Raw genomic sequence first — 25,002 nt, forward strand, 5'->3', positions numbered from 1 at the left:
TTACCAAGCACCAAGTGGTGCAGGTGTTCATGGGTGAAGTGTTACTGCCATCCAACCGACCTGGTGGTGTGTTGTGTTGGAACAACCATAAATTGATTCTAACCCATTTTCACTGCACACACAAACTAAAAAAGACAAGTTGTTTTCTTTACATTGGCTCCTTCTCACACAAATCCTTCCATCAAGGACTTAAAACCACTTAAAACCCTGTAGCCTTCTTGTAAGTAGTTCCTGTTAACCCAAGATGCAAGCATAAAAGCACAGAAAAAAAAAGAACAAGTAGGCAGGACAGAAAAGTTGAATGAGCATGAGCTCTTCTTATTTTAATGAAGAAATATTTCAAGTTAATATCAGTGCATATTTAGAAATAGCATGTGATACTCCCAATGCCAAATACATCAGCAAATTACAGTTTCAAAACTTAATAAATTAATGGCAAGGAAAAAAATAATAAGATTAACACAAAGAAGAAGGTTCAAAAGAAACATCCTGTTTGTTACACTGTGTCAATTATATTCCTGATACTTAAACAGCAAGAGAGATCCAGTATTTCACAGTAATCAGGCTCTTCAAAATAGCAGTTATTTTTCTACAAATTGATTAAGCAGTTTGCGCTTATTTTTGATTCATAATTAAATATTATTCTTAGCTGTTACAAAGAAATTTAGTCATGTCAGAGTAAAATTTCATTCCATGACTGAAAATCACACTAACATAGGAACGCTGCCTTCTGGTTATACCCACTAAATCCAGTCAGCTGAGAATAGGAAGAACTACGTGTGAGCACATTTGGCTGTTATATAAAATGGCTTTTTTTTTTTTTTTTTTTTGTCTGGTTTCACAGCCTCATAACAATACTGTTTTTCAACATTGTTCCCAGTCATTGTTTTTAAAACGATTCATCAACATATCCTGAATCAATCATTGATATAAATAACTCCAGTGACAAAATCCATTATGGAAGAACACAGAACTGCAAACTGAAAGTTGTACCAAATGACCTTAAGGTGGAACTGTAATTATTACTATATAAAATTCTGTAAAAAAACACACAGTATGAGCAGTATCTTTAATTAACTGGCAATGGTGGAACCTGAAAAACTGAGTTATAATTCTAAGAGACAGTTAACTCCTGATGAACTCTAACACAAGACAAATTGCACTGAAGCTAAAAAGAGATGCACAGTTAAAGCTTGCAAGTGTGATATAAAAATATTCTCTAGTTCTTTCATTTTCATACAGGGAGTCCAGTTCCCTAACGGAGGAAGATGAAGTACATCCTCTTTCCTACCCCATCATTGTACGTATAGGTTATTCCCTTGGTATCAGGAAATGGCGCTTCCTCCACAAAAATACCAGCCACGGGAATCGCAGACTTTCGGAGAGTGAGGGGTTTGTTGATTCTGCTTTTCAGAGTGCAGGTTCAAGCAGGTGAAACACTGACAGGATATGCATTTCTTTCACTACTAGTCTACTGTGAAAATCGTATACATCAACTCTGTAACTTCAATCCAACTGCAGTCTGCATCGCCTAGAACGAGTGGAGAATCTACTGTGGTATCAGGGCAGGGAGATGACTGCCAGGTTCTGACACATCAGGCTAAATCAGATTAGTAGGAAAAGGCACATGCTTGGGATTTAGCAGGAACATCTGAAGGTTCCTCGTTCCCATACCCTTACGCTCCTGAAGTTACAGTAGTTCTGTGTATCGCCCAGATGACAGAGTTTAGTTCCAGAAAATCCTGAGGTCACAGGAAACTTCTACTTATGGCACATACACACGGAAAGATCTGTGAGCTCAGCTGGAACTCTTGAGGTGCGAGGGATAATGCAGACACACAAGGTAGGCTACAGTCTGGTTAGGCCAGAAACAAAAACTTAACTTCTCATTATACTGCATACGTTCCTTTTATGCACAAATGCAGGGTGCACAAAATAAAGCTGCTTGCTCAGTCAAATGTCATGTTTTGCATACATAAAATAATAAGCTAATACTGCAATTCAGTAAAAAAATCATGCACTAGATAAACGGAGCTTCTTCCCCATGAACAGCAGCTCTTGTGAACATTATTTTCTGCTTCAGGTAACATCTCATAATTTGCCAGCTTGCATAGTCCCTTTTAAAGAACACAGTATTTAGCTAGAACTGAAAAGCAAAATGAAAAAAAAAAAGAGCAGTTTTTTTTTGAGTTGTGATACAGCTGGGATGGATGCAACTGAACTGCTGCAATGCACAAAAGAGTAACACAAATTCAACATGAATATCAGAAGAATAAATATATACCCTAAATTAAGCTCTATAAATACATTCACAGGTCCACTTAAGACACCCTTATGCATAACTTCATCAAATCTGCAGATAAGAGATGGATGTTAATTCATGGGAAAAGCAATTGATCATGACTCAGTTTATCTGTCATTCCAGCAAAAATCAGTAGCAAAGCTGAAAATCTACATTTATTTTCCCCAGACCAACCACACAGAGGCTTAAGTCACAAATTCTATTATTTCCAATTTTCGATCAATAAGGCTTTATTTACACTTTTTTACTATAAAGTCAGGAAAAAGTTTGGTGCAATGTGCAAGAAAAGCCTGCACATTTCACTGATTGGAGACTAACATCTGCTTATGGTTTAATGCTAACCCACAGGCAGCCAATTAAAGTCCCATATATCCATGTTTTTACATAAAGTTTCCTTCCAGATTCTGTCAGCAGCATACTAGCAGTCAGGCCACCTAAAAAGAGCAAAGATGGCAAAGTTTTCTTGAGGCTTAGTTTGGAATGAACACTTTTTCCAGGGAACTTATTTCTTCTTTTAGAATCCTTTGCATCATAAAACTCTATTAGTAACCTACAAGCAGACAAAAGGAGATGGTCAAAGTTATGCAGTAGTGTAAGAAGTGTTTAAACAACTTGCTTGCATACAGTAACTGCTTCTAATCACACATTATTTGACAGATGATTTAACAATGTCAGGTAGCTCTTCTCTAATAAGTTCAGGCCATCAGTGTGCCTTAAGAATATGATGCATTCAAAGAAATGCTGCATGTCAAGAGCACACAACCTGAACTCTTGTGAGTGATAAAACCAGATTTTCCAGAGGGATAAATTTTAATACTGAATATAAAAGTTGAAAAGAATCCTCTTCATTCAGCATTTAGCAAATAAGGCCAGAATACTGGGCAATATCATAGGACAAAAAAAGCACACAGTTATTCACTGGACACTGAATGCAGGGGGAATTATCATGAAATGAACTAATAAAAACATGCAAGAGTAAAATGCTACACCATGGGTTCAGCAGGTTTTTTTTTTTCCTATTTTTGAAAACCAGTAATCAATGGATTTGAAATTCCTGGGGTATTAAGTATATCTAAATTCACCTGACAGACTGCTTTGGTCTCAGGAAAGATGTTCCAATCAACATGAGTCTACAAGGTGACATAGATGATCACGGTTTCAGTCTTGCCTGAAACATGGACTCATGGCTCTTCAGCCTAAGGAAGGTCTAAAGCGCAGGAATCCCAACCTCCTGAGCAAAACCTTCAGTCACAAGGGTATTACACAAAATATGCACAGAAGGACCAACACCACCTCTCTTTGGAGAGCCTGCACTGCTGGTAACACAGAAATGACGGGTACATCTCTTAAAATAAAAGAATGAAGACAAAGACAGCTTCTTTATACAGAAAGTTTTACACGTGGCTACTCACTTATCCTTTATTTCAAAACGTTCATGAAGCCACCTTCTCATATACATCTGCTCTTCTGGAATGTCCTTCAGTTCAATGCGATCAATGAAAATATGAACTCTTGGGCATTCCTTGCAAAGAAACTCTAAAAAAGAGAGCAAAAACAACAGGAATGAGTTACAGAAACACTGTAGGATTTTGAATTGTCTAAAATACACTAAGAATCTGACTTCGTAGCTATAAGTGCCTTGGAAGCCTAACTTTAGTCTTTAAAAGCCTCCCCCCTTCATGTTCAGATCCTGAGTACATCACTGAACTTAGAAACCACCTGGACTACATACTCTTAAAAAGGTGGCCCATTATCACGTGCACTGTGGAAACGTTGTCCTAAAATGCACCCTGCCAACTGTAAAATGCTGTGTTTGAAAATGTTAACATTCTACCTTAGCAGTCATCTACTCATTCTACAGTGTGGGATGCAATAAATTCTATGTCGTCGAGTTATCCAGCCTGCAATTTTAATTCAAATTAGCAATCCTCTTTTCTTGTCCTTTTAAAAAAACTTAAAATTTGCTTGCTTCTGGTTGACAAAATCTGAATGATAGTGATTTCCCAAAGCACCTCCAGGAGGAAGCTGGCTTCAGTTTAAGTAATAACCTATAATTAAGAAGTGGAATAGGGCAAAAGACTCAGAACAAAAGGCTTCTTTCCATTTTGCACCCCTTCATTTTTCTTCTGTCATATAGCATTACAAGCCTCAAGACAACCTTATTACAATTCCCTCCGCCTCCCCATTTCCTCAATTTGCCCCCAGAAAAATTTAACAAGCAAGTGCTAAGCCAGTTGCAAAGAAAACTCCATTAGTCAAACAGGCTTGTAGGATTTCTTCTAACAAGTGATTAAAAATACTGTGTTTGGGATGAAAACCCCGCCAGCATGTGTGTATTAGTAACCATTTGCATTTATCAGTAGCAAGGCATATTGCAGTAACCACAGTATCCCTGCACAGACACATGCCTGATGAGACAATGGAAGTCCTTAGGAATCTGGATGATCTTCATATTTTGAAAAAGGGACCAGAAGTGTCTTCCTTCAATACAGATGGGCAACAAATTTAACACAGACTGGGTGGTCCTTTCAGGTTGTTGACATTTTTTGGACAGCAGTGCAGATGAACGGGAGGCTTGACCCATAACTGTCAGGGGTATCTTGAGGAATGACTGTGCAAAATAATTGTCACTGCATGTCCATCTTTATTATTGTCTGCCAAAGAAGATATCCTCCTACTTGCTTTTCTTCTTTATACGATTATTTATTTTTAAGGATTTTGCTGTAAAACCAATCCTTATCATACACTAGAAATTGCCTTGAAAGAATTTAAAAAGCCTATTCATGTAAATGTGTTTGCATGCTTGTAGAGAGGGAGGGAAGGAGAAGAGATAAAGAGATCAGTAAAGTTTTACAGCATTTTGGTGTGGAAACTGGTAAGGTGCTGTGTGCAGTTCTGTCTAGCACTCAGGCACAGAGAGCCCCTCACTGAACTGCACCGTTTATAAAGGAAGCAACGTGGCCCAGGCACCATCAGCTGAAGAAATGGCTGAAGGCTCAAACCAGAAACAAGTCCACCTCTCAGCCATGGAGTAGCAAACACAACTGTTACTAAAAAGTTCCTGGTAAAACCATCTCCTAGCTATAGCGATGAGACGTCAGGCAAGTTAAGTATTCTGGCTTCAGGTTTATGTGCAAAGCTTTTACTAACCACGAAGTAACCAGTGTTCATGTATCTGAGAGCAAGTGCCTCCTGCTTTTAATGGGAAGAAAGGATTTTTAAGGTCTGTTTCTCTGAGAATGCTATCCAGGCCACCATATGAAGGTCACTCACTGTATGAGCATCTAAAAGCATACTTCAATATTTTAAAATGACAGACATATTCTCCGTGTCTTAAATGCTTACACTGCTCACTGATGCACAAATCCTCTTTTTGAGTGGCATTATCTATTAAGTGGAACATTCTAAAAATATGCAAAACTGTATTCCAGAAAACAAATGTATCAAAGCCAGATGATACGGCCTTTTTTGTATTAGACTTCTGGAAAAAGCATCTATGCTCTATGCATATTCAGCTAGGGCTGGTGATCTAGCTTTAGAAGTCATTTAAATATTCTGTGCATTGTAGTGTATGGGGGTTTTTTTGCTTCATAGCTCACAGGTTGTTCTGTATAGGTACAAACAGCTCTTTCCTCATGTTATTCACAATCCCGATTATAAATTATTAAGAAAAAATATAAAACAAGCAAAATTCCAAGTAGATGAGGCAGCATTATTAATAGCTGTATGATATTTTAAAAATTAATATTGTGCTTAAAAAAAATATTTCACCATTTAAAGATTCCACCAAAGTACATGATCAATAAGCTCTAGTTAAGAAAACAGGATTAAGACACAGATGTTTCAAAAAAGCCACTTCCCCCACCAAACTTGAAATGTAGCCACTCTACAAATCTGTTCAGAAACCAAAACAACATCCAGAAATATCTAAGCATTGCTGCTGGTTTTCTACCTTACACCCAAGCTTCAATGGAAGTTGATTCTTCTTCCTGTACTGGTCTTTTTCAGCCAGTCTATATTGAGCGCCCGTTTGTGAAGATCCTAAAACTTCTTAATTTCCCAGCTTTGTTAATCCCAATGCCATTCTCCACAGCCATACCCTCCCTTGCAGTCTGACACTTGGTGCAGCTTCACTGAAGTCTGTGTGATCTGCAACTGCAGGTACTTCCCTAGAGAGGATCAGTATTCCCATCCACCGATTCAAAACCATTTTATCCAAAGATGGACATCCAGTACATCTGCAGATGACACTGCAACACATGCGATCAAGATAGTTGGGGAATCTGACTGATCTTTTAACTATCCAATTCATGTCAGAGTTTAATGCAACTAATAATTTTTTGTTATTGTTAGGTGCACAATGTCACTGCAATCACATAAGAACACCACTAGATAAGAATAATATTATCGAGAGGTTGCTTTTGACAAGAAACAGCTGGATTTTATCACCATGACCTCTAAAGGTTTGTGGTGGTCCCATGACCCTTAATTTCACATTAGCTTAACTCCCAAAAGGCTTATGTAATTAAGCTAAGAAAAAAATCTTATTGAAGCAATTTATTATGTGCAAATTACATCCAACTTCAGGGACACTAGCCCTTAAGGCCAACATCTGACCGGCTTTTCAGACCTTAAACTTGCCAGAATTTATTATAATTAACAGCAGGAACAGGCAAACCAGAACTTTCCTTCAAAAAGCAAAACATAAGTGCAAATCATGCATTATAATCAAACATTATATTGGGGACAGTGTCAGTCAATCAAGAACCGAGTATGATTTGGGTTAAATGAACACTAACAAATGGCATGGGAGCCAAGTGGACCAAAAGTTGTGTGGGAGATGATTTCCTAATAAAGCTTTCTGTCTGGCTAAATAACAGATACAAGCACAAAATGTTTATGATGCCTCCAATGACCAACCACAGCAGAAGGAAGTGAAAATAGTAAGGTGGATCAAGCATTTTTTGTTTGTAAATTGACATTATGACCCTCCTTCTCTGGGACAGGATTCACACTAACAGAGGACCGAAGGATTCAGTGCAGAATTAGGATTAATGAGCAGGATGCAATGGCCTCCAGGAAAGGAACTGGATCCACAGAGGTTTTTAATTGCAAATTAATGTTTTGGGAGGGTGTTTTCCTTGCTGGACTTCTACAAAATTCTACCAGTTTTCAGCTCCTCACCTTCAAAAGCCAATTCATTCTGTTTTGGACTATCAGTATGACCAGAGAAAGTGAGGGGAGGAGCTCCAAAGTACAGACATACCTGTAACTAAGAATGGACATACAAATGGCCTCAGACCACTTTCTCCTTAATGCTACCAGAGAAGTTCATTCCATCATCCCAAATTATTTCCCTTGCCCCTTAAGAAAGTTGTGACTGTGGTGTTACACTTAAATCAATTACAAATGAGGTTTATTTTTATATGCACTTTAAATATGACAGCAATAAAGTAGCTCAGATTTCAACCTCCTACATCAGCTCCTGTACTGCAATGCAATTATTGCCAAAGTCCTTCAAAACTAAAGGACAAACTGAAGCCATGTCCACTTAAAGAGCGCCTAGTTCTCTCCTGTTTTAACACATTTCAGTCACCTTTGTGATAAACTGAAAGTGATACAATGTGAAACTGAAATTTGAGTAACCTATATTTATTCTGAGTAACTTGTATTTCAAATGTGTAAGAACAGGTCTCTTCAGTAACAGAATGTTGTGGTGCATAAAGTTTTACAGGCAAAACCACAACAGCAGCAACATTCCCCTCTGAACTAAAGAAGCTTTCTCCACTTCTGAACTTCAGTGTTCAGCTACCAAAGCAGTTCATGAACTATCTCCTCCTCAAAGAACGAAATTCCACCTCTCCACTTTCATTTACATCATGCACCAAATTAACCATCAATTGGCAAAACAAACATAAATTTAAGTGCTGCACTGTTGCTCAGCTTCACGCTTCCCATCACCTCCAGCTGAGCTGACAGGAAACTATTTCACAGCTTGCCCTGGCAAAACACAGTAGTGGTGCAGGAAAGCAGCACTAGGTGGGAAAGCAAACACCCAGGGTAGAGCAAAGGTTGTTCAGATGGGATAAACTGTGGAGCAGTGGAGGAGCAGGCAGCACTGGTACTTGCTGGTACTGCTGACGTAGGGGAGCATAGAGGGGATCTTCTGCAGGCTAAATTTAAGCTTGCAGGCAGGAGACAAGCCTGGGATGTGACGAATAGCACTCTCAGCAATACTGCCAATTCCCTGTTCAAGGGCTGAGACATGAGAGCCTCTGCCCATCCACAAGGGACACAGCATAGGGAGCAATCACCTTAGGAGCTGGGGGATCTTTTGAGACAAGAGAAATGGGACATGCCTGAATTATTATTAAGGTGCTGGCAATGGAAACTGAAAAAGTCTTAGACAGCATCTCAGGTAGCAGTAAGTGAAAGGCAGAAAAAGCTATTTGCTCAGACTGACATAACATATGAGGTGGATGTGGCTAAAATTCGAGTGCAAAATTCAGAAGTGCCTCTGTACCAAAAAAGAGGAGCCTAAACATGAAGACAGAACAAAAATTACTGGCACTAAGAGATTAGGCCTGTAAGGCAGGTATTCCTGTCATCTTGAAGGAGCATGCAGTGTTACCACACTACCAGATCTACAGGAAAGGCAGAAAAGGATGTCCAAGTGAGGGAATGGTAGTGTGTGTGAAGGATTATATTAGGTATAATAGCTTTACATAATATGACAGAAACACAATGAAATCCTTGTAGAGCGAAATCCCAGATGCTAATAAAATATATAATTAGATAGATATATTAAATTACTTCCTGGTAAGTTTAAGAATAGCAATAAGAAACTGTGAAGCCAGATTGAAAGCTGCAAGTTCAGGGCTGGTAGCAGAAGTGTGAGATTCCAGCTACCTTTATTGAACTGCATCGATGCTCCTGATGGATGAGGGGTAGCAGGGGGGAAGAAAGGAAAAAAAAAAGACAGTTTCTTGGAACAACAAGGTGCAAAACCTGCAAGAAAAGATACCATGCCTGATGTGGTCTGTGAATGGTGCACAGTGCTAGTGAGAAGTGCTCTATAACCAGAACAAATTTCAGCATTGTAAAGAAACAGTCTACAGCATGCAAATGCACAACTAAAGAAACAGTGCTGGGGGGGGAGGGGGGAGAAGCAAAGCATCAAAACAGTCTAAAACAAACAGTCCAAAAGGAGGCAGCCTACAGGCTGTTAAAAAACCTCCTGAATACCAAACCCCAGAAAAACTTGTATAAGAAATCCAGGTAGAAGATGAGTAACACTGCAAAACAAAAGGTCTGGGTAGGTCTGAAACCCACCTGTGTGACCTAATGAGAAAACTAAGGAGGTTACCACTATATTCCTACGTTCTCCTCTTTCAGGAATTGAAAGCTTGTCCAAATAATGAAAAGTCAAAAAAACACCTATGCCCAATGTAAAGATAAAACTGAGAGGACTAAAAAAGGAACTTGAAAAATACAAAGGATACTCTAACAATTTTAACTTTTTTTAATATACCAAAAGCAGTAAATGAGCAAAGGCACTGGTGGGACTGCTGGATGACAAAGGTGTGAAGAGCAGCACTGATGGTAAAGTAAGCAAGAGGAGCTCAAGTATTTGTTTGCATTATTCTTTCTTGCTGGAAATGTTTGATTCCTCCACCCATTGCATTCTCTGATCACTCAAAGGAACTAGATCAATAAGTAAACAGAAAGTACGAGACTAAATAAACAAGTTAGATGTCAGGAAGTCACCAAAAGCAGACAGCATTCATCCAAAAGCTCTCAAATATGTAATTTAAAAACCAAGATGTGTAACCTATCATCACAAACAGCCATTGTGCCAGAAAAACGGGGAGTCTCCCTTCTACAAGTAAGGGCTTTAGAAATGATGCTGGGAAATACAAACCAAGGAGTCTTAAATTCCTGGGTAAGATAGCAGGATCTATAATAAGATCACTAAGTACAGAGATAATAACAGTCTGTTGGAAAATAGTTGATATGGATTCTGTAAAAGGGAAATTCTGTCTCACCAGTTTGCTGGATTTCTACAACAGTGTCAAGGAGCAGACAGATAAAGGGGATTCACTGGACACAATATACTTGAATTTTCATAAAGCCTCTGACAGTGCTCCACACTGAAAGCTATTAAAGAAATTAAGCTGCCACAGTATTAGAGGCGATGATGGTTTATAGACCAAAAGCTGCTTAAAGGAGAGGAAGCAAACCGAAGGACTTAATGGTCACTTTTCAGGATGGAACTGGGGTCCTCCAGTGATCCACGGTAGGACTGGTTGTATTCTGTGTCACGACCAATGAGCTGAAGACAGCAGCAGTGAGCCCTCCAGTTTTTCACATTTTCTTTAGATGATGCTAAGCTCTTTTGGGTAGTTAAATGCTGGCTGAACTCCAAATGGACCTCAAAGCTGAGCAAACAGGGTGAAAAAAATGTGGCAGCTGAGCTTCAGTGTAAACAAAGATGGTGATAAATAACAGAAACCCTGATTACATGATGCTTCACTTAAGAGTTGGTGGTTACAACCTGGGAGTCGCTGACCCTTCTCTATAACCATGCTCTCAATTGCGCAGCAGCAGATCCACATCTACCCAAATACTGGGCAGGATCAGCACAGACACTGAGAACAGGGCAAAGTGAGTTACTCTGCAGGTGCACAAAACAATTGTGAATCAACATTTTAAATAATGTGGGCAGTTCTGGTCTCTGTATCTCAGGGATGATGTAGTGGACTCAGAGAAGGTCACAAAAAAGGACTACTGATACATTTAAAGAGATAATGCACCTGTATTACAAACAAGGAGAGATTTAAAAGGCCAAATTTTCAGTTTGGAGAAGGGAAGCAGAGGGAAAGACAGCTTAAAAAAAAATTAAATCTTGAGGATGACAAGTAAGACCTATAGCTCAACAAAACTTGCAAATTCAAGGATAAATAACATCTCTTTCCTACAGATGCCCAGATCTAGATATCTTAAAATTATTATTAGAAAACAGTAGCTTTCTATACTGGTATTAGCACTGGAGAGAAGCCGAGTATCATTGTGTGCTGTCTTGCTGAAACAAGATGGTGTTTGATGAAGACCCATAGTACTCACACTCTGTAGTTCACTGAAACAATCTTCAAGTGGCTTTAATCTGTTATTCTAACAGATGCATTCTGTCCTTTGTACCGCTCTGTAACAATTTGTAAATATTGTAATGCTGGCCAAGTTAGCAGGAGGTTTCCTACAAAAGTGTAACAGTTTTGATCAGTAAGCTGCCAGCAACAGAACCTGGATCAGGTTAGGTCTGTGGATTACATCTACAGGGCCTCCCACTGCTGGCAACTGTAAAACAAGCAGATTTAAGAGATATCTCTGTCTTCCTTGGAACACTGTTAATTTTTCAGAAGTGGAAAACAAAGTTGAACTATGCAATTAAAAAAAAAGGCAAGAAAAGAGACAAGGATTGGACCACTTCAAAACAATGCTCTCCATAGCAAATAAACAGGATCTGTAAGGAACTATGCCAGTACTGCTAGTATTGATGTTTTTGCCTTTCCTTCCCAGTCTGTTTTGATACACAGAAAACAGGACCACAAAGAGAGCAGAAGAAAAGGACTCTGATGCACAAAAAAATAACCCCAAAATAAACACAGGCTCTCAAAGCAGCAACATATTTTTGGCCAAAGAAATTAAAGCTGTTTTTGTTATCCTCAGGGTTTAGATACACTTTTGTATCAGGAGTTCCTCGAGCTGTTGTACATGAATGCTGCCTGGGGAGCAGAATGCTTCCTCTCACATGTGCATGAAGCCTAAGGTGCAGGGCAATTTTACCAATCTCCAGTGTAAACACTTTCAAAATCCTTTTGTGTAGCAGAGGTTTTCTGATGACTGCGTGCTTTCCCATCAAAAATTCCCAAAGGGAACCTACGGATACCTACTGTCAGTAACTGCAATACACAAGGTTCTAATTTACAGAGACACTCTGGGCTTGACTGGATGCTGAAGGGGGCTGTCACCCCCGCCGAGGGGGTGTTTGCCTCCACAGGTGTTTGTGACTGGGGAAAAGGAAGACTCCTTTACACTTGCCTTATTCTTACACTCCTCTTTCTCCTTAGGCATCCAAGTTTGGTTATTAGTGGAGACAAGAAACTGGGCTACAGGAACTCCAAATAGTCATCTTTATATCCTTGTTTTGAGATAGGTAAAGAAACAGAGGTCCTAACATCCTCAGACTGACCTTCATTTTCTCTGATTTTTTGAGTTCAATGAACTACAGCAGGGCCTGCAAACATTCCCATAAACTGATACTGCTCTTCTGAGAAATGTCATTATTTTTGAGCAGAAATAGTGTTTATTTGTTATAGTATGAAAATAGTTTGCGTTTACCCAGACCGTCCTTATCTGCAGAATATTGATGCACATGTCCACATCTGTGTTCAAAGTGCCATTTCAAATAAGCTATCTACAAAATAAGATAGGCTTTCATGTTACTCAAACTATTTTTTAGTAGGAAATTACATGGGTTCTAAAATGAAAGATTCAGTCTTATGGAGGCCAAGTGAAAATTCTTTCAGTTTAAAACTGAATGACAGTTACTTACTTTGTGGTATCTGGTGAAATCATATTAAAGAAGTTGTATTTTAATATTTTACACAACAGAAACCCAGGGTTTTCCTTTAAAGTTAAAACATATGATAGAATATCACAAAACTATGTTGCTGAGTACTATCAAAATTCCTCCAAATATTTCAATAGAAAATTTAAATTTTGAAATACAAAAGGTACTTAAATTTTGCTTGAATGGATTCAGAATTACAAGTCCTTGATGTGAGATCTATTATACACATTAAAAAGCCATCCCATACTTGATGGAAATTTCACCAATACCAACGTCCAGCCTCCGTTCCAATCCACATCCTTTCTTCAGTTACTCAAAAATAATAGCCATTTACTTCTCAATATTCTTTCATGCAATAAGAACATGGCAGCTAGCAGAGACCTGAACAGACTATAAGTAATTTTGTCACTATAAAACTTACTTTGAACTGGTTTACATTCCTGTTACTGTTTATCAGTTTATTAATTTATTTTTTAAATTGTTTCAACACATTGATAACCATGTGCTTGTTACCAGTCTTTGGACTTTGCAAGACAATGGCTGTGATCAAATTTGGGCCACAGACCAGACAACTGGTTTCTATCGCTCCCATTTCTTTTCTCTTGTCCTGTACTTCAATGACCAACTGGGTTCTAACACAAGAACAGGCATGTGGAAAAGTGTAATTTCCCCTAAGGAACTGAGACCAGTCTGACCTCAAATTATACTGATCAAAGTCATGTATAGATTTTCAGAAATGCATACATACACATGCTTTCAAAGTGTTTGTTCTGGAATTGATATACAGCAGAGTCAATAATTCTCAGGAATCCCTCTGATTTCTTTAAGACAGAGTCTACATGTACTTGCTATTTTTATTCAATGTTTATCATTGTCACATGCTGCTATTTCACACACTCTTTCATCTACGATGGCCAGATAAATACCATCTGGTTATGTTAAAGCCTTCAGGCAGAACAATAAAGATGTAGATGTGTACATAAGGGTCTTTCAGGTGCAAGAATGACAACAATTCCCACGTTCCATGAGACCTGCCCCTTAACACTAGGCAAAGCTGGATGTGAACACTTGGGGCATTCATTCAGAAAGCAAAAAAGTAGGTTCTCTTTCTTTCTTCCCAAGCTGATTTCAAAGCAAAAAAATAGGTTCTCTTTCTTTCTTCCCAAGCCAATTTCTGCTTTTTACTTAATGACAGAGGGTAAAACAGTAGCAATAAATCCAGCAGAAGAGCTTCTCCCTTTTCTTTTCCTTTCTGAACAGTTATTCCAGAATTCACTATCTGAGATGCACTTCAGCTGTGCCACAGTGCCCATATGATTATCTGCATCTTATTCTAATGACAACAAATAAATACTGTCTAGCAGCATGGTCCTCCCTAGGCAGGACCATCAGATTTTCTCATTAATGATCTGGACAGACCATCTTCAGTAGTGACAGGGGAGCAATCTGTGCGAAACTACTGTTCTTTCAGAAGGCTGCAACGCACAGGACAAGCTTCCACTGGAAACATACCAAGATCCAAACTTGTTGGAATGAAAAGGAATGAATAAACAGTTTGAAAAAAATTGCATCCACTGGTCACAACTGGATGGGAAGCAATAGCAGAAACCAACACACACCCCCGTGTAAAGCTAATCTAAACTTAATCCCTAAGCCTAATCAAATTTGGTGCCTTCCAAAACAACTTGCAGCTAGAAAGTGCCAACAAAACGTTAAAATTACAGAATCGTGGGATTGTGAGAGTTGGAAGGGACCTCTGGAGATCATCCAGTCCAACTCCCCTGCTGCCCTAGAGCACATTACTCAGGACTGCATCCAGGTAGGTCATGACTATTTCTAGAGAAGGGGACTCTACAGCCTCCCTGGGCAGCCCATTCCAGTGCCTTGTCACCCTCACAGTAAAGAAGTTCCTTCTTGTATTTAAATGCACAAATAGTGACAAAAACTTCAACACATTGGAAAGGATATTCTGTAATAATGTGCCTGCTCTAAAAAGGTATCATGTTATCAAGTGTCTGGCATTCACTGATTTTCTCAAAGCACTAATGCAGAAAGGATGGTGAATGTCAATTTTCCAGTGCTAGCATACTATGTTTTTTTTAATCCTGTTGAGCAAATCAACATTATGATACTTAAGTTTGCTGGACTTAAAAAAAATAATAAAAAAATCCAATTTTGCTAAGAAAGGCTATTTACACCAAGAGTTCCGTATTGCAAAATTCAAAATGCAATTCATTTTTTCTACAGATTTTTTTCTGTTTTATAGTTTACCAACATGATTTCTCAGATAAAGTGTGGTAGTACAGTCACTGAAATGTTCCTATTAACCTACTGTGTTTACTACTGGAGACAGCAACCAAGAGCTGACCATATCCCTGGGTTAAGTATGGGCTTTTCCAGAAGTAGCACAGGCTCTTCTGAGGAATCATGCTTTATAGAATTGAAAGTAAAATCCATTTAAAGAAACACATTATATCTGTGTGGAATTCAGATTTCATTCACATGGGAAATGTTATACTATGGGAAATACAGTCCTCAAAAAAAAGTTGTGTTTATCAGAAGTTTGTTTTCCATGCAATAAATTTCAATCAGAGTTGCTGGATTGAAAAAGACATGTCAACCTTATCTTTTAAAAATTACCAGGATTGTACTGCCATTTTATTCCAATGAGAGTGAAAACCAAAATTCTTATTCAGCACTGACACAAATATGAAATGTTCATATGAAATGCACACATGAAAATTACATTCTATAACTCATTTCAGTACTACAAAAGAGCAATAATGTTAAAAAAACTCAAATGCCCAATAACATGTAATTAAATTCTTGTATTATATTCCTGAACAGATGAATTGTTGGACTTCTGCATAACAAATGGTGAAGTGATCCTGACCTCTCAGAACAGAAATTGTTCTTCTTCCACTTTGTGTCTGCAGGGTCCAAAAGAATGACAACTATGTTCCACAATGTAATTTATAAAGTGTCCTTCATCTAGGTAATTTATATTATATGAAATACATGTGACTGCCACAATAGCATGGAATGACTTGGATGGATATTTCGTTTATCTGCTCTGTAATGGGTAACAACTGGTTGGCTGCACTTCATTCTGTGTTATTGCCTTTATTTTTATCTAATGCTTAGACAGCAATAATCCCAGCCCTAACAGTAAGGGTAGCTGAAAGATATTCCTTGATTGCCTGCCATGGAGTCTCCAAAAGGCTGGATGTGGAACAGCCACACCAAACCATCTGATTACCACCTGACACAAGAAATAGCCAACAGGGAATTTCAGTTTTTTGGATGCCTTTCCATAACTATATCATGCTTCATGCAAACTGAAAGGTTTAATAGGTGAAGAGGTCTTACAAGGAATTTGAACATTTGCCATTTTATCATTAGCTAATGACATTTTAATAGTTTAACTAACTATCAGGCAATGAGAAGTCCAGTACGAGAATGGTTGAAACTGCCTAATAATTAAGTCATGAAACAAGATATGCTGCAGGGAAGGGGAAACAATCTTATTTGTTTTGAAGGGGGTTTTGAAAAGGTTTGGGTGATGGGACAAAAGGGGGGCTTCCAGTCTTCAAAAGGGAGTCTGTAAGAGGGTCATAAGGAATTAAAAAAAAATATATCCAAAACTTTAAATAAAAAACCCTGTAAAATCAAGTTCAAACAAAAATTATAAATAAAAAAATGTTAAATTACAAAAAGCACTTGTAATATTTAGCCACAAAAAAGGCCTTTTGGGAACAAAATGTATGTAAAATAAAACCATTCTAAGACACACAAGTACAACACAAGTGTTGAGTTATTAGACAGTGTTAATGGTTTTGTTGCTCACATATCCAGAAGAATTTTAAATAGGGTGAAAATGTAGAAAGAGACAATTCCAGAACTTCTAAGCAACTAGAACCTCCAAAGAATTAATGAGAACTTCACACTCCTCAAGGACTTACACCCGATCATGAAGTGACATGGCAACAGCCACACTACGAACTATTTTTAGCAGCAAAAGGAGTAACTCCCAGTGCCACAGTGACACTGGGCCAGCCAAGGAGTGAGGAGTTAGATACAAAGCTCCCTGCAGGCCCATCAGCCAACACTGATCCCTTGCCCTAAAGTCTGAACAGCTCCATGGATCCACTGTGGCTTTTTTTTGACCCTGGGTATCAGCAGTGCAAGAGACTGCAAAGTACCGCTTTGAGGCAATTAGCCACAGCCAGTTGTGCATAGATATGGCTGCCTAACATATCAACTACAACTGGAAATAAAGATGATGTCTGGCCCTTTACTGATGGTGCAGGTAAATGAATTACTTAAAAGAAATCTACCACCAAGCCCAATCAAAAACTAGCACACCCTGAAGCTGTCCCAGAATTTTCCCCAAAAGAAAGCCCAGAACTTTTTTTTGTTAGACTACCTGAGGAACATGCAACAAACTTAGCCCACTCTCCTAAGGTGTTGTAGGGGGTTTAAAATACTACCACAAGTAAAGCCCACTTGCTGTTAAGTGTTTATAAGGCTACTGAGTTTGTGTAGCAATTTGAAAAATTTCCAGTAAAATACTATTACTACATATTTTTCCTTCAAAATATATGCATGCCAGGAACTACATCACATGTACACATACATAGCAGAGCACAGGGAAAGAGAGAGAATTTACAGTGATGCCAAATCCCAGTGCTAGAAGGAACAGGAAGGTAGCACTTGTACGCAGAATCTCACTATAGAAATATTCTCTGCACGGAACAGGGAAGGGAAGGAGATGGCAGGAATGTCACAGGTAACTACTGTAAAGCCTGATGAACAATGCCCTGCCAAGGTATGGTGAGATGGCTGAAGAACTGTGGAGCATTTACACAGAACCTGAAGTTTGCTCGGTGTATTAACAAACGTCAACTCACCTGTCATAGATGGTGCCAGTTTTCTTTGCCCTTTCTGGTCCACAGTACCTTCATAAGCTACAGTCACATCATAGACTGCATCCAGATAGTCTTTCATTGTGTCAATGGCTACATGAGTTGCTTTCACGCGTGGTGTCAGCACGTGCTTTAGTATAGCAAGTCCTAGACAGGGAAAAAAATAAATTACAGTGTTTGAAAGTAAACTAGACTACACTCACAAGAAGAATATAATGCAGAGGAACTTCAGCACTCCTCCCCTCAAAATCATGTTTCTTTTTAATCTCAATTCTCAGTTGACAGAGCGTGTGTGTGCACACTGCATATGCTCTGCTAAACACATACACAAGATGAAACTGGAATCCTGAAGGATACTAATGACAAAACGTCTGCTCAACAAAAGATTCCTTTTTACAGCTCTGTTTTACACTTAGAAGCGTTGTTGGTTTTAATGTGGCTCATAAGCAATGAAGCAGCATTTCTCTTTATGTTTGTACCACTGAGGTAAAAAAGAAAAAAAAACGGGAAAATGAACTGAGAAATACTAAATACACAGGACATCACCTCCTGAAATTCTGTATCAGAAACAGATCTGGTAGGTAAGCCATAAGGACAGATATTAAACACACCTAATGGTCATCTAGTATTTTACTTCCAAAGGACAAACAAATTCATCAACATACTGAACCCTAATACTGCCCCATGTTGACAAAAAGTAGCTGCCTGGAACTACATATGCTTTAAACAGGATGCTACATTTCTCCAAAGCTATGATGCCACCAGACATTTAAATAGGTTTTGTTATTTTCTACTACAGATTCTGTCTTTCCCTGCTTTTGCTTCCTCCTCCTAATGAGATATCCAGGCCAAAACAGAGATTGGTAAGTCAAGTACACAAGAACATACAGTTAAGAGAAGCACTTCATATCCACATTTGCTTGAGCTGAACACCTCTACCCTAGAGCATATTTAAAAACAAAAATACACTGGGCTCGAACTTTAGTCTATTTCCAGAATTTTAATACACAATGGCTTCCAAAATAAGAACAACAAAGAAAAAACAAAAAGCTCAAAGCTTTCATGACCTAAACACAGCATTTTTGCACTTACTTGAAAAGCGCTTTTAGGAAAAAAAAAAGCATATTACACACATTTGTTCACTATTTTGCTAGAAAATGTGTTTTTCAGAATAAAATTGCAGCTATTCCTTTCTAGCCTTATTTTTCACTGGCTTACGCTTCAGTACATTTTTAAATAACCATCCATTGCTATTGGTTCCTGACAGATAAAGGAGAAATTTTTCTAAACCAAAATATCATTGTATTGCTTTTGATCTCTAGTTACAAAAGTAATTCAAAAGATACTGTATTATGTCCTGATTTTGCTTTGAACTTGTTGGGGAAAGCATAATTTGATCTAAAATTGTGAAAATATCAGCTGAACCCTGTAAGATAATGTTCGTTTTTAAACTGCTCTAACCTTCTTACAATATAAAATTCCAGTAGAAATAATTATATGTATTTCTGAGTATTTGCTAAGAATCTCCTTGTCTGAACACAGAAATAAAAGGTTATTTACTAGCACCCCTGAAGTAATTGTTCTCAGATTTACTGGCAAGAGTGATAACTGTCTATGCAAAATGTTATATGGATAATACAAATATTTTGAAGCATAACATGATGGCAGTGTTTTCTTAGTTTGTGAACTGCTACATCAAACAGCTAATTATGTTATGTTTCCAAATGTTTACTCTGCAAATGAAGCACTGAATATTATAGTGTTGTATCAGCAATGACATTACTATGGACAACACAACTCTTCTTGATCCAAATTCCCATATTCTAAAAACACTGTCACTCCTTTCTGGCCCAACTCATCTTTCCCTTAACAAAACTATTATTGTGGGGAAGAAAAGGGAAAACAGGCTTCAGTGATAACTAAATCCTCTAGAGAAAATAATTTAGTTCTCTAAGACTATTTGGTGCTCAGTTTATTGAATCCATGAACATTTTGGTGAACAAGATAAGCAGTGACAATCTGTGAGGTGCAACTGTAGAATAAGTCCCTCCTACTGCATGTGATACCAGTGAACTCTTGAAGGTTTAAGCACAAAATGAGTATGCCTCTAATTAAAATAAATTAAGAAACCACATAATCCATTATTCAGAAACACTAATGTATGACAATCATGCAGCAACAACAGTTCAGCACATCCTTTTAGAGAATCTGTTTTATAAAAAACATTAACCACACATTCTTGCAATTACTTGATGATCTTTGCTAAAATCAACATAATAGAATTTAAACCCAAGTAGTTACAGTGTAGTTACCTTGGCAAGCTGCCTGCATCCAATTCACAAAACACACAGTGTTTAAACTGTTTTTAATGTTGTGCAATATTAAGTTAGAACTCTCTGTCAAAGTATTTAAGGTCATGAGATTTTATTTTAAATGCCAAAGAAAATGAACTAGTTGTCTAATATGTAATATTCTACCTCAAAATGTGATAGCTTTGCTCTTCTAAGTTAGCTAATATTTAAATGATAAACAGACCTTAGAAAAAATGAAAATAATGTGAAAATCTGAAGAAATTTGGTGAGCAATGGTACTATCCATTTACTAGACTGCAGTAAGATACAGAATTACTTCAGAAAGTCTGGAAGAAAATGGAACTAAATAAACTAAGGTTTTAGTTCAGGACGTACAAAGGCACAAATAACTAATGTCTATTAGAATTCAATTTTTCATCTAAACACAAAAGAACAAAAAAAACACCAACCAAAACATAATTTATCTAATCTCTAAGAGTGAAGTCACATACATGTAATAACTGAGTACCACTCTATGGAAAAGATCTCTACCACTCTTCCCTTCATCCAGGCCAAAAACTCACAGAGCTGTTCGGTCCAGGCAGGCCACCTACTTTTTCAGACTTGGACTCCATTAGCTGTATTTGTACACACCTGACATGCACACATCACATTGTTGAATGAAAACAATAAAAAACAAGCTCTACATTATAACACCCTATGTGTATTACATCTCTATTACCTCATTCATCAACAAAAGTTACATGTTCACTGAAAGTGGATGTCAAAATTAGTTTCAGGTTACATCCCCCTATAAAACCATGTTACTTGATAGTAATATAAAAACTGAAAGCAGAGTGAAAAACAATTGATTTAAATACCAATTAGATCTACCTTTCTTTATTTTTCCTTTTTTTGTGTATGTGTGTGCAGGAGTGACATTAGACTGAAAGCTTTGCAGTCCCAAGTACCGTTCCCACCAGCTTTCAGGAATGCCTCCAGTGATCAAAGCCTTCCTTATTGAAACTAGAGACCAGAGTTAAGACTTATAAAATGACATACGGTGGGAAAGCTCATCCATTTGTGCACTAATATTCCATCAACTTACACAAATAGGACTCAGCTGATGACAGTATTAAAAACTTGCATGCTCCTGAAAAAATGTTTTCTCTTACCATGAACTGAATGAAGTACAAGAAATGCAAGTAATCCCCTCAAGAAGAGTAAGTAGTAGCTTCTTGCTTTCCCGTACTTCATTTCCTAAGGATGCCTTTCAGTAACAGAAATCCTTTCTTCATCCTAATGGTATGTCTCTCAAACACTACTCAAGGTCCTCCTCCCATTCTTTTTAAAAACTAATTCTTACATCTCACTGTGCACTTCTATATCATTTACTTACATGAAAGTGTGTGTGGGGAGAAAAAAAAAGTCACCAAAAGCCATTTTCTTTAGAGACACTTCCAAATAACATTTATGGATATTAAATACTTCAGATTGGTTTAAAATACAATCTAAAACCAATGCCAAGGTCTAGAAGGGAAACATTTTCCATTAGCTCAGTTGAAATACCTCTTTTTTACATGACCTGTAAAAGCCATTTTGAGATAAGCATATCCTGCATGCACAAACATCTTAGCACAAAGCATGATAGCAGGCAAGATAAACTTAGCATTAAAAAACATTTACAACTTTTCTGCATAAAAACAAGGGAGATGATAAATGAATACCTGAAATGTCTGCTTGATTAAATGACCTTCGTTAGAAATTAAATATTATAAAAAATTCCATAAATGCCTTTCACCAGGGAAGATGGTTTTGTCTTCATTCAGCAAAAGCAAGCAAAGTTAAATTTAACAAGCGTCTTACCCCTTTCCTCTTTGACTTTGTAAAGCTAGTAACATTAGGAGTAGGAGGATTTTGGATTATCCCTATTTAATTTTGAATTTTAAAAATGCCATTTTTTTAACATTTAGACAAAATTCATATTCTACAACATCTGAGAAATTTGTGGTTGTCTGGACCATTACAGAGGTCTAACTACTAGAAAATTCTAAGAAATCTATACATATATATTTTGACAACATAAAAATGGAACGAATTTTACACCAGAAGTTGGTAAAAACTAAAAATGAAAAATTAAAAAATTTACTTTGTGGATTTTATAGAAATTTTGTTCTGTAGTCCAGTACCATTAAAAAGAGCTCAGGAGATGGGGGCAAAACACATGTTGTCACATTCTTAGATCTTCAAGAGATTAGAGGAAGAAATATTTAATTTGATTATGAGAATCTTACAAGATGTCCCACTAGAAACATGAGTTGCCAGCCATACCAAAACATGGAGAAAGAGAGAGCCCATCCTGGTAGCAATTGCTGGAATTACCCAGCCACTAACTACTACCGGTATCAATTTCAAATCCAGCTACATGGCACACATGCCCCTTGGCTTGGAAGTGGGGGGGGGGGTTTCACATGCCTCTGATAGAAATGAGAAAACCTGACACATCTTCATGTGATATTCTGGCAACATTGCTTACATGGTTTGTTGTGGCTGTAAAAACCCAGCAAATATTGCTGTTTTGGCCAACAAAGATAAATAGCAGATTCATTTTCTCAAATCCGTAGAATTTAATTTGTCCTAGAAATAACTCCTGCATGAATCCTACCACAAATAACCAAACAACTTAGTTCTTTACTTTTGTTTTTAAACTTCAGGAAGCACATTTTTCCTTCCCCAATGCAATCAAGCAAAGGTATTTTGAGTTTAAAATGCTTCTTGTTCTGTCCTGGGTAAGAATGTGATCTCATTGGAATTTTCTGCCACTTGTAAACATACAGAATAAATAATCTTCACCTTCTGAGGGCACTAACATTACCCATAGGTGCCAACATTCTCAGTTCATCACTATAAAAGCAGTGTTCCTGGAAGTAAGTAACCTTCTATATCTCATTGAATACAATTGTGGACAGAATTTACAACAGAGCTGGAATTAATGAGAACAGAGTTTTGCTGTGTCAAATCTATCAGTATTGAAGGCTGATTTATATGTGTCAGGTTCCAACATGAAATCCGTTCATATTAATGACCTTATTTTATCAATTTTACCTCTAGATGCTCATGGCATTCTTTGGTTTTACATACCCAAAACTTGGCAGAACATTCAACTTGAACTTGGCAAGGCAGTTAATGACAAATTCCAAAGACCAGTCCACGGATTTAATTTTTACTGTATAATATCCTTTATTTATTTCTAAAAATAGTGAGTACAGTCTCACTACTTCCCTACAAGTTTCTCTGTGCTTTATAGCCTTCAGTCTCAACTTACTCGTATCCAGATCTACTGCATCTACCCTCTGTGTTTGATTTGCCTGTGTTTCAGAAAGAGGAAAATCATCTGCTCTTGCTAGGAGTCAAGATTTTGTGTAGAACACAAGTTCTATGGCAGAACAAACTGTAATACGATGTATTATCAGTATTTTTAAAAGTTGTCTGTCTCAAAGGGTGACCTGAATCACCTTTAAATGATTTTGCTTTTTGAAAGCCTTCTATCCTATTCATAGACAGAAAGGATTTATTTATATATTCATATCAATCAGGAAATACATAATAGTTGAATCCAGTAATGTCAAAATATTCCTCTGTATGTTAACCTATGACTTTTTTTAAAAAAATTAATTTATTTTGTCTAAAACCGGTCTCTTCTTATAAAGAACATCAAGATATGAAATGTAGGTCATCAGCTGGTCAGACAAAGATCAGGTGATTTAAGTTCAGCCCAATAATTATGTTTAGACCAATGAACCTTCCTAGAGGAGAATCCAGCCCCATGGTGAATAAAAGTGAGCACAAACCCCACAAGACCTCTTCATATTTCCTTTCTGCAAAACTCTCTGCAAAACTGCTAGAACAGATACATACACCCATTATCAAAAACAGCGTTTCAGACAGCATGATAAACATGAGTTCTGCTTGTACTAGAAGAATATCTTTGGTTACAATATCCTTGGTCTTAACATCAGTTTAAAATTTAATTCTTCGTAATTAAACTAGTTTTTCAAATATTACACTTGCACTAAAGTTGTCAAAAAATGTAGGAAAAAACCCATTATAAAGCTTACATTTCAAGGCATAAAACAAACAAAAAATTCCCCTACGTGTCTCTGAAGTTAACACTGAAGCACTGTGCTCTGTAAAAAATATACTAAGACAACAAGACTACATTATCTGACTTCTTTACATCCCCACCAGGAATGAAGTGCAAATTTTAAACTAGAAGTTACATCCTCATTCCTCTGACTGGCAGAACTACTGGGCTTCACTACCTTTCCTGAAATAGCAGGAAATAAGAAGCCTGTGGGATCTTTTAGACAAGCACACAATTGTGTGGTTTTAGTTCAGCTCGGCAGTGTCACAGAACAGCCCTGGCAGGCTCAGGAGGAGCGGGGCCAGCGCTCACCCTCCCTGTGACCGCCCGGCGAGGCCCCTGGTCGCGGCTCCCAGGCGGCAGCCCCAGCTGGTGGCCAGCAGCCAGGACGGCGGTGGCACTGGGGCTGGAAGCTGCAAGCCAGGGCCAGCAGCGCTGCACACACAGCAGTGTGGCAGGACCCTGGGGAGTCACTGTCATCTCCTGCCAGTGGCCATGTGGAGTCCCCCGTCCTCCCAGCTCCCCGATGTACGTGCCTCGTGGCTCTCAGTCAGCGGAAGGGTTGGGTGGTCAGCGTTCGGTGTCAGCCACCCTGCTTCTCGGCATGCCTGTGTGAGGGATGCTCTAGTTCAAGCAAGCATCAATCTTTGCACAAATGTGCAGGGGAGTGGGGTCCCACGCAGACTGCTTCCCACTCTCTCCATATAAAA

At 38.0% G+C, this 25,002-nt stretch overlaps 1 protein-coding gene across 1 annotated transcript in view; it reads right to left on the bottom strand.

The window, feature by feature from the left end:
• Positions 1-291: 291 nt before the first annotated feature.
• The window catches only part of AGPAT5 (1-acylglycerol-3-phosphate O-acyltransferase 5), a 55,425-nt gene continuing 30,714 nt past the window's right edge, over positions 292-25,002 (bottom strand). Inside the window, exons 6-8 of the mRNA XM_051613964.1 lie at positions 17,843-18,004; positions 3,715-3,838; positions 292-2,852 (exon numbers count right to left, since the gene is read on the bottom strand). Of these exons, the coding sequence (XP_051469924.1) occupies positions 2,627-2,852; positions 3,715-3,838; positions 17,843-18,004 (512 nt within the window). The 3' untranslated portion in view covers positions 292-2,626. The remainder of the gene's footprint in view (positions 2,853-3,714; positions 3,839-17,842; positions 18,005-25,002) is intronic.

This window comes from Apus apus, chromosome 3 (genome assembly GCF_020740795.1).
Source record: "Apus apus isolate bApuApu2 chromosome 3, bApuApu2.pri.cur, whole genome shotgun sequence".
NCBI classification, from domain to species: domain Eukaryota; kingdom Metazoa; phylum Chordata; class Aves; order Apodiformes; family Apodidae; genus Apus; species Apus apus.